Raw genomic sequence first — 11032 nt, forward strand, 5'->3', positions numbered from 1 at the left:
ACATGAGGCTAATTACTCTGGGATAAAAAAGAGCTGTTCTTTTGGTGGGTCATCTCTTGGTACATCCACAGCAGAGGAACTGCATGGGGCCAGGGCTTCCATTCCTTCATAAAACTCTAATTTGAAAAGTCCCTGCAGAAATCAGAACTGACCAAAAAGCCTATTTTTTACATTGCATTGACAGAGGTAAATATTTCTGTCACAGACCTGCAAAAATAAAGAGACTTCCCAGAGAGGTGCGGAACGTAACATGAGGTTGTTGGGTAGATCCTCCAGTGTTTGCCCAAGGCTCTGCTGTTTGCCCAACCTACCACTGCATTTCTGTTTATAAAGTGGCTACCTGTGTTTGAGTTGCTAATTGCCAAGTCAGCAAATAGCTGTTATCATGTACAGTTTTGTTTCCAAGGTTTATTTTCTAAAAGCCATGACAATTCTGACTGCAGGGTGGGGTGGCATTGGGTGGAAAAGGGCTACTCGGCTGGAAGAGCAGAAATGAATAGATAAATCATTAGATGCATCTTAGAATACTGTTCTGGTAGAATGGATGTTACTTCTAAACAAAACATGGACTAAGTACCAAATTATAAGTTCTTTTACAATATTTTGATGTCAGATGAAAAGTAAGATTGTGAGGGCCTTCCCCCTGCAGGAGGATTTAGATTTTTCTATCCAGAGCCCTGGACTCTAAAACCAGGGGATGTAGGGAGCCAGCAGTAGCTTTATGGGGGTCTTTGACTGAGGGAGAGGGGTTGGTCCTTCCTCTTTACACCCAGTCCTGGTACCTGCCACACCTTCAGGGCTTACCCCTGCACCTTGCCCTGATCTCACAGGCACTTGCTCTGTCTGTTCGTCACCAAACTCACCCCACTGACACCATTAATGATCACTAAGTACCCTGGGACAAGTTCATAACTCAGGGAGTGACAGCAGCCTGAAGCATAAAATGAAAGTGGTTATTTCAGACCACTTTTACCCTGCCAAATCAGACTCTCAGAATGGTTTGGGTTAGCACATGAAAAACCAGCTAACCCAACCCCCCTGCCATGGGCAAAGGCACCTTCCACTAGACCAGATCTGTAGGATTATCCTCTGGGAATTTTCAGGGATATGACTACACAATACACCTTTTTTTCCCCTGCCTTCTTTTAATTTTCTTACGAATTATGGTTCAGTCACTACAGTATCATCTAATTTTATTAGAAACTGGATTTATGATGTTGCAAAGGCAAGACTATTTTTCAAGCACTTGCCTACCCATAAAGGGCTACACTGCCCTAAAATCCCTCTCCAAGGCACCTGAATATGTGGGTGATGGGGTCAGTTGTCCCAAATAAGCATCTCTTCCCCATCTGAGGTGGAGGTGGGAACCTGAGGAACAGGCAGACAGCTGGGGACAAGAACTCCCTCAACCACTGAAAGGTGAATTGTTTCTGCTCCTGAATGCCCAGCTTTAGGTTTTAATGTCATTTCTGAGCCCTTCTCTTGTGAACTGAGCTTCATTTATGTCCCACATAAGCAAATCTTTGTATACGTTCAGCCGATAGCAGGGAGGGCTCAATGCTGAGCTTTGTGGGGAAGTGCAGCCCGTTGTTGGGCACTTAGGGCATTAACTCATCACAGCTGAAAGGATCACTCTGAGGAAGAGGGGATGGGTGGGAATCCAGCAAGCCGAGCCAGCTTTCTGTGCTGGGGAAAATCTCCAAGAGCTGTGTGTCCTTCTGACTGTTTGGCATCACTGTTGCCACTGGCACCAGTCCCCATCCTCCCTTTTTTGCATTTTTTTTTGTGTTGCACGTGGAGTCCCTGGCACATTTCCCCAGCCCCCTGTGAGCCCAGGTGCTCCTCCCTACTGCGGGTCCAGAGGATGCTCCAGCCTCACCTTCCTGGAGGAGTGTTACTCGTGCAGGAAGGAGGCTCTCACCATCCGCTAACATAAATAAACACCCCAAATACCACCTGCCATCCGTCCTCACCCTAGTGTCCTTGTCCTTTCTGTGTTTTTAGCTTGCAAGTTCCCCATGGGGAAGGACCTGTGGTCTTGTGTGACCATTAGCATTTTACAGACACTGGAAAAAGTATTTTCCAGCCCTCTTTTACTAATGCAAAATCATATCACTTAGCCTCTTGGTGCTGCAGAATTAGTTGAAGTGAAGGGTCTGGAGCACCAGGAGCGGCTGAGGGAGCTCTGGGGGCTCAGCCTGTAGAAAAGGAGGCTCAGAGGGGACCTTCTGGCTCTGCACAACTCCCTGACAGGAGGTTGTAGCAGTTGTCAGTCTCTTCTCCCCTGTAACAAGTGGCAGGATAAGAGGACACAGCCTTTAACCTCAGGGTGTGGGTGTCTCATTCTGTGGTGGTGAGGTTGGCAGTCCTGGAAAACCTCCTGTCCTGACAGAGAGGGGACTCTCACTGGCCCAGGGAGAGGTACTTCCTGCAGTCAGCCTGGAAAAGGGAACAGTCTCCTCTGGATGCATGTGGGTCCCAGTTAACAGCCTGAGTGTTATGCATGTACACAGAATTAAATGCAGTAATTTTTCGTGGACAAACCAAAAATAGGGGGAAAAAAGATTAAAAAGTGACATTTTAGATGAAAGCATAAAGTGATTTATTTTTCACAGTGGTGGAAGCTGATAGCTGGGCCCCCTCAACAACCCTGGGCTGTTTTATAATGGAAGAAATCCTGTTGGTATTGATACTGTTCCTTTGCTTTCCAGCATGCACATCTCCGAAAGCCAACAAGAATTCTTCAGAATGCTTGATGAAAAAATTGAAAAGGTAAGGCACAGTAATGTAAATATCTATTCTCCCTCGGGGGTGGACACAGCTTTCCCAGATCTGTGGGAGGACAGTGACCTGCCTGCTGCAGCTCTCCGTGTTCTTTGTGATTCGGAGGGGTCTGGCCCAAGATCTCTCTTCCTGCTCCTTGGTTAGATAGTTCAAGTGCAAAGACCAGGAAGGCAAAGAGTTCGCAGGAGGTGCTGAGAGAATCCTTTGTTTTGTGGGAATGTCACCAGTCTGGGATTAATGGCAGATTAACTCAGATGTTCAGGGTATACCTTCTGGATAAAGGTGAAGAGCAAAGTGGGGTTTTATGTCATTGCTGATTTGATCTTTCATCTCATCTCTGTGGGAGACAACTGGAATCTTAATGCTGATAGTATCTGGGATACCCCGGGAACTTCATGCTGAATCTCCTCAAAGTAGCCACTGGCTCCAAGGGATGGTGTGGCTGTAAGTGTGGATAACCCTGCTCCAGGGCTGTGCCAGTGAAATAGAGGTGTTGGAGATGTTTCGAAGAAGAGGATGAGTAATTCTTTGCATATCTCAGCTGTCCTGAGAGCAGCTTTTGTGTGTTTCAGAAACCTTTTAAATTAATACTCTCGGCTTTTTTGTGGGACACAGCTCATGCCAGGAGTAGCTGAGGGAGCTGGGGGGGTTGATGTTCACACACTCATTTACTCTTTACACAGCCTATTTTGGAGTCGTATCTTGTTTAATATTAAATATTGGCTTCCTCAGTTGTAGTACACTAATTTTTACTCCCAGTTTCAGACTGGATATGAGGAAACATTCCTTTATGGAGAGGGAAGTCAGACACTGGAACAGGCTTCCCAGAGAGCTGGTGGATGCCCCAGGCCTGTCGGTGTTCAGGAGACATGTGGACAGTGCCCTTAACAACACACAGTAATTTCTGGTCAGCCCTGAAGTGCTCAGGGCTGTTGATCATTGTAGGTCCCCCCAGCTGAAAACTAGACTATTCTAATCTAGTCTATTCTGTTCTAGTCTGTTATTCTATTCTATTCTGTTGTCATGTTGGATTGCAGAGTAGAAGGGAAAGTTTTACTCGCATGACTCTGAATTTCTGCTGTTTTTGCCAGCAGTCCTGGTCTTAGGAGTCACATTGCTACAGTGGGTGCATCTCTTACTTGTCCCAAGTAACACTACTTTTGTTACTTTCCTCTTAAAAAAAATTAAAAATTAGGAAAGCAAAAAAAGACATAAAGGGGAAAAGTGAGGAGGAGTTCATAGATTCCTGAGAAGAATATTTCTGTACCTAGTATTTCACAGGGGTAAGATTTTATGTAACCGAATGCATTTAAAAGTAGAATTTCTAAATATCCATAATACAGCTACATCTCCTTTGAATAAATGCATTCACGCTATGAATATTCAGATGCTTTTCCTGGACATCATCACCTTCCACAATGTTGAGCACAGAATCTCCAGTGAAATGGATTTTCCAGAGATGTATCTTATCTACAGACCAGACATCGCCATCAGGCTGTATCTAATTATGAATTTTGGTTAATTTTTGTTCCCGAGGTTTGTGGCAGGGCACTAACACCCCTCATTCCCAGCTGCCATGCTGAGGTGCAGCTGACCCTGTCTCCTCTGTTTGGAGCTGTTTGGATCAGCTTGGAGATGTTCCCAGGTGATCTCCAGGGCTAATTTATCTTGGGGATAATTTATCTTCGGCATCAGGAGATTGTCTGTTTAGAGGAAATCCACTGTTTATCTGTCAAAGAGACCAAGCTGCTGACAGCTGATGGGATTGGCAGGAGTTAATGTGCAGCTGAACATGGGATTTGTGTTCCCTGAGGATCTCCTGTGCCTGAGGAAATAGTCTTCATAAGAGAAGTTTTGGGCTTTTAAATTCATCTTTGCCCGCAACACTTTTTTTTGTCTAGGTGTCGCCACCAGTGCCAAAAAGATTGGAAAATATGAGGGGTTTTGTCTGATCCCTAAATAGCATTTTCAGTTGGTTCTCCAGAGAGATGGAGGACAGCAGTCGAACATTTCAAGGAATCGTATCAGTGAGCGGCTCACCAGTGGCAGCTGGAAAAGTGTGCGGATGTGTTGGGGGGTGTTGCCTGTGGCTGGTGAGGTCCCAAACGTTGTGGTGCTCCTGTGTAACCGCGGCTGTTGGATTTGTGATGGAGATGCTGCTCCATGGGTTGTGCTGCAGGAACTGCAGTCAGGAGCAAAACATCCTCAGCTCCACTGAGATCCCCAGGGGTGCTGGGTCACCAACCCCAAGTGAGTAACAACAGCTCTGACGTGTGAGCATTAGGCAGGAACGTTACATGGGTGCTTGGACCTGGCACAGCCATCACATGGACAGGGAGGGCAGCTGAAATAAAACTCCTGCAGCCAAAGTGTGAAATGGAAAGAACACGGGCTGGTGTTTCATCAGCTGCAAACAGGAAGTATTCATGAGTCCTGGAGATGAAAAAAAGCCTTACTGGAACAGTCTGGAGAGTTTCTCTGGAAGTCCTGCCCCCAGCAGTGCGTTCCTGGCTGCTCCTACAAAGCTCCCACTGCCTCCTGCAAATGTCACCCAAAAGGTAAAAACCAGAATGTCATGAAGCATGGAGCTTCTGTCTACCAAAATTCAGTGTCAAAACACTGTGAGTCGTTCAGAGGGGGACATCTGCTCTGTCTCTGAGTGAGTCTGTCTGTCCCTGCTCTGAGAGCTGGAGCTGAACTGGCGTGTACAGAACTGCCTGTGATGGTGGTAGTGCCATTCATAGGGTTTGCTGGAAGGCAGAAACACTGGGATGAGGGCTGGGGTAGGACTGACTGAGAATGTGAAAGTCAGCCTCGAACATGGGCTTAGATATTGGTTCTGCTGGAGTCAACCCAGTCCTTTAAGAAACACCAGAATTTGAGGTAAAAATACTCCCAGACCTGATGAGAAGCCAGAGTTACAGGTTAGATGGGATACTGGGAGCAGCTGGAGAGAGCTGAGCAGTTGACAGCACAAGAAGCTGTAGTTATTTGTAATATCATAGAATATCCTGAGCTGGCAGAGACCCACAAGGACCATGGAGTCCAACTGACAGGACAGCCCTGAGAATCCCACCACATGCCTAAAAGTGTTGTCCAAACACTTTCTGACCTGTGGCAGACCATGGAGAGAGAGCAAAGGGGGAGACCAAGGACCTGTGAGCAGCACGAGGCCCTGAGCGGTGGCAGAGCAGGCTCAGAAAAGTGCCCAACATCTGCCAGTGGCTGCAGTGAGTCCTCCTGGGGCTTCCTGCTGGCTGAGGTTATTGTGAGTGGAGTCACGGGCTTTGCTTTGGGAGACAAAAAGCATGTGTGTTCCAGAGTTCAGGGGGAAATGGAGCAGAGACTGGCAGTGGGAAGGAGGCAGCTCATCTGCTGTCAGCCATATCATCATTTATTGAAAATTAGCCTGAAATTACAGAAACATATTCCAGTGGAGGATGAGCAACAGGTAATAGCAGCAATTAAGCTTGAGGAGAGCATTCCCTGGAGTAAATTAGAAAGATGTGGGTCAGGAGTACAAGTGATTTTCTTGACCTGAGAGATGAAGGCAGAAAAAGACAGAAGTATGTCTTTGGAAACCAGAGAAGGAATCAGAGAGTGACTGAACAGTCCTCCTAAAGGAAACCCTGCAGCTGCTGGATAAATCTGAGATCTGCTGTGCCCAGCAGAGGAGAAGTGGGCTCTACTGGCTGCAGCCAGGATTGGGACAGTCACTGTGTTGCTGCCTGTTCCAAGCTTCCCCTCCTCCCTCCCAAAGACATGTGCTCTGAGCTCCTTTGTTCCAAGCGCAGGCAAAGCCAAATGTAACTCAGACTCTTCAGCAGTGTCTGACTGGCCGGTCACCCTGGGTCCGCCCCCAGTCCTCCCCTTTCCCCTTCTCCTAATAAAAGATGGTTGAGGGGAGGCAAACGCGCTCTCACTCAGCTCAGCGACTTTCCTGTGAATATCTCTGGTTGTCTGTCTCATTTGAAAGCTTCTAACTGCAGGGAATTGAGCGAGCAGGGAGCTATATTTCTCCCTCTTTGCTTCTGCTGATGGTATTTGCTCTGCAGCTGATTCAGGTACCGATTCTAGAGCTACTAAAGTGCTAGATCGCCCTTGCTACCTCTCAAGGCTGCTCGAGGCATTGAAATACAAGCGCTAGCCGGTATAAAGCTGAAAAGATACCTTCCACATTTGGCGCCCAACGTGCTATCTCTGAACTCCGGTTCTGAGAGACTTTCAGGGTGTCCCGGCAGCTGTGTGTCTGCTGGAGTTAGCTCTGCACGTCCTGCTGCGCCAGCTCTGTGTGGCGAGGTGTTGCTGTTTGTGTAACATCGAGCCCGGAGCCTCAGCCTGTACCCCCAGCAGAGGAGAAGTGGGCTCTACTGGCTGCAGCCAGGATTGGGACAGTCACTGCACTCCCATGTTGGGATAAATCTGGTTTTGAACTATTGGCTCTGATTAAGAAGATAGAAACATGTCCTGGTACCAGGCCATTTGTGTTGGTATTCAGGCAAGTAAATGAATGACCTGGGTTCTCTCCAGTCTAATAGATCAAGGACTAATTTAGTCAGTTGTTGCATTTGGACTCAAAAAGATTTGCTGTGAAACACACAGTGAAGAATTAACACGTCTCTCCTGAGGTTTCTCAAGCCTTTGGTTGTTTTTATCTTCTTTCTGCATCACAGATTTATTTGGACCGTGATTCCACAGGGCTCCATGCAAATTGTATGTTACTCCCTGAAAAGAAATCCCAGCACAGGAAGGACATAGACCTGTTGCTGGAGAGGGACTTGGGACAAGAGCCTGGAGTACCATTTGACAAGGGGGAATGGCTTCCCACTGCCAGAGGGTTGGATGGGATATTGGGAAGAAATTCATGACTGTGAGGGTGGGGAGGCCCTGGCACAGGGTGCCCAGAGAAGCTGTGGCTGCCCCTGGATCCCTGGCAGTGTCCAAGGCCAGGTTGGATGCGGCTTGGAGCAAGCTGGGCTAGTGGAAGGGGGTGGAACAGGATGGGCTTTAAGGTTTCTTCCCACCCAAACTGTTCTGGGATTCCATGAATTGCACGGGATGGCTCAGAGCAGAGTTGATCCTGGGCACAGCCCTGCAGGCTCAAGTCCATTGCCTTGAAGGGGCCCTGTCCCACCAGGGCTTGCATGAAATAAATAGAAATAAAAGCTATAACGTATGAAGCATTGACTGAGGAAAATTTGCCCATTTAGTGCTTGCTAGCACAAACATCTTGATGGTGGCTGTCCTGGAAAATGATGGGAAAAATGTCTCTGAATCCTCCACAGAGCAGTACAATGATCTGGAGGAATTATCTCCTTGAAGTATATGTTATTACTGGGGGCTGTGCCAGAGTGTATAGGCAGCTGTCTCTCTGTAGGAAAAAGGCTGAGGGGTAATGGAACAATTGACAAGCAATTCCTGGGATTATATTTGGGGATTGTAACCCCACAAGAGAAGCACCTCTGGCTTTGTGGTTCAAAAGGGACCATGGTAAAACAATCCTGGGCAGCTGTACCAGAGGAAAACTGTCACCAGTCCCATCATCATAAACTAGTCTCCTACATGGCTACAATGGTTTGTAAAAAACAATCACAATGCAAACATGCTCATGGACAAAAATGAGATTAAAAATTGTGAAGATGTGGGGCTGGTGGGTACCCCGAGCCTGGGACATGGTGTTGCCACCCCCATGGGGGATGTCACTGTGGGTCAGCAGATCACTTGGTCTTGAGCACCAGCGCTGTGTCGGGTGGGTGTGCAGGGATTTCTCCACCCGTCCACTCACCAAGTCCCGGGGAGCTGGTGGGAGAATACCCAACCCATGGGAAAGATGCAACTGGCAGCAACTCACTGCATCCCTCGTTAGTAACGCTGGGCATGGAAGCGGGCAGTGGACACAAAGCAGCTCCTTGTATGGAATGGAGGGAGTGCCCTTGGGAATGGGCTGCCAACCCAACGTATGCGAGGGCACAATGATTAGGCTGAAACTCATTAGCAAAGTGGATTGCTCTTAATGACTCCATTGATTTTTCCCTAACAAAATGAGAAACGGACAAAAATAAGCACAGTATACAATGATTTAGTGCCGCCTCCCGGCATTTTCTTCCCGTCCTTTCTGCGAGGGCTGTAAACAAAACCTGATGAAAAGGGTTCCCAGCGCGGGGCCGGGCGGGGGCTGCCCAGCCGGGCCCCTCAAAGGGGCCACTGTGTCCCCAGCCCCGCCAGCCCGCAGGAGAAAGGGCTGCGTGCCACCTCCTCTGCCTCCCCTGCCTCCTCTTCCTCCCCTCCCACCTCTCCCTCCCCTTCCTTCTCTCCCTCCCCTGCTTCCTCTCCGTCTTCGTCCTCTGCCCCGCCTGGCCCAGTCCTCCGGCACAAGGGGCCATTGAGCCGGGCAGTGTTGTTTATTGGCCTGTCACCCACACAATGGGGAAAAGGCCTTTTCCCTGCGATTTTTTTCTTTCTCTTTTTATTCCCTAAAAGGATATCATGAGCCATGATGCATCCCCTGGAGGGACATCAGGAGGGGAGCACTTGGGAGGTGCAGCAAGGGGAGAGATGCCCTTCTGGTTTGAGTGCAGGCGGCAGGAAAAGAACATCAGGCTGCTTTTTAATTTACCTTAAATTCACACACTCGTTAAGAAACACTCAGAGTGTTCTGTGGACATCTACAAAAGCTGACAGTTGGATTTTGAAACTGCAGAGGTGGGAAATGGGATTCCTCAGGAATTAGATGGACTTGGAGGCATGTATTACAGTTCTCATCTTCCTCAACATAATTCATTCACACTTTCAATCATTAAATCATTAATCTCAGAAATCACAGAATTGGAAGGGACCCACAAGAATCATTGAGTCCAACTCATGTGAATGGCTTATGCAGGGATTGAGCCCACAATTTACTTAGTCCATGGGTGGCCCATGCATTCCTGTTAGTAGCCACTTGCTCTGTACCTCTAGCTCCTCTGGATGCAGGAGCCTGCTCCCCTGGATGGGATTTGACTGGAAATCATGGAATCGTAGAATCAGAGAGTGGTTTGGGTTGGAAGGGACCTTTAAAGGTCACCTGGTCCAACCCCTGCAGTGAGCAGGGACACTTCCACTAGAGCAATGTGGTTTCTGCAGGCTCTTAGCTGACCATTTCCCATGAGGTTTTCCCAGGCCTCCCAGGATAACTGCCCATCTCAAGCACAGCAGCCTCTCAGTGATCAAGAGATCATCTCCTCCAGCATTTGTCAAGCATCCTCTGAAACAACCAACAGGTCAAAAATGGACATTTTAAAGTGTTTTACTGGATTGGGGCCAAAGTTGCCTTTCTTCTGCCAGCAGGGAGTGGCAGCCCTCTGCCCAAGGAGCACCGAGGACACAACCCTTGTCTTGGATTTCTGATGCAGCGGGAAAGGCTGTGACAGCAGGGCACTTTATTCCTTCTCTGATCTTCCTGAGCAATGCTGGCCTTGTTATTACTGACAAAAATGCATTTGGGGAGTAACCTTTAGACCAAAGCTCTGTCGGGCACCATGAGGATTCACCGCAGTCTGGGCATCACCTGAGCTCATTGGGTCACCCAAAGGATGACATGGATGTGTCCCCATCTCCAGCAGTGTGCAGATGGAAATGACGTGTCTGGAAGGCTCAGCCCAGCTCGTGGTGGCCTTCAGGCCTTTGGTGGGAGGTGGTGTGTCTGTGCTATTGCCAGACCTTGCTCAGCACGTTGGTTTGAAGCAGTTCCTTGGCATCCATTTGAGAACTGATGCACTTGGCAGCCATGGAGCAAACCCAAAAGCAGAAGAACGGTAGGAGGAGTAGGAGGGAAAAAGTGAAGGATGGCTTTTCTTCTCTCAGATTTGGGTCTGCTTGAGGCTTTAATAGTAGTGATGGCCACCAGTGGGGAGTGCTCCCTCTTGAGCAGGTAAATGGATGTCCTGGAAATGTCCTGAGCTCAGCCCTCAGTCACTGCTGCTGCCTTTCACAGCTCTGAAGCATTTTGGGCAAAGCCTTCGTCACCACCAGGTCAGTCTCCTGGATTTGTCCAGATGTGGTCCCTGGCCTGGAGAAAACCGACAGATTTGTGCTTCACTGCAAAGAATTTCAATGTTCCTTCTTTTTGAGTCACAGCTCAAAAAATGGTTTGTTTTTTTTTTCCTTTCTTTCTGGGTCAGTGATTTCTGAGTCCGAATTTGGGCTGATAAGTCTCTTGGGGGTTATTTTAATGTACTTAGAAAACCCTTCTGCTCTCAGTGCTGGGCCA

General features: G+C 48.2%; 1 protein-coding gene across 3 annotated transcripts in view; it reads left to right on the forward strand.

Moving 5' to 3' along the window:
- The window catches only part of CUNH1orf21 (chromosome unknown C1orf21 homolog), a 70334-nt gene that overhangs the window by 51213 nt on the left and 8089 nt on the right, over nucleotides 1-11032 (forward strand). For all 3 annotated transcript variants that reach the window (XM_017736455.1, XM_017736457.1, XM_017736456.1), the window contains exon 4: nucleotides 2712-2772. In XM_017736455.1, the coding sequence (XP_017591944.1) occupies nucleotides 2712-2772 (61 nt within the window). The remainder of the gene's footprint in view (nucleotides 1-2711; nucleotides 2773-11032) is intronic.

Source organism: Corvus brachyrhynchos, unplaced genomic scaffold (assembly GCF_000691975.1).
Source record: "Corvus brachyrhynchos isolate BGI_N302 unplaced genomic scaffold, ASM69197v1 scaffold155, whole genome shotgun sequence".
In the NCBI taxonomy this organism is placed as follows: Eukaryota; Metazoa; Chordata; class Aves; order Passeriformes; family Corvidae; genus Corvus; species Corvus brachyrhynchos.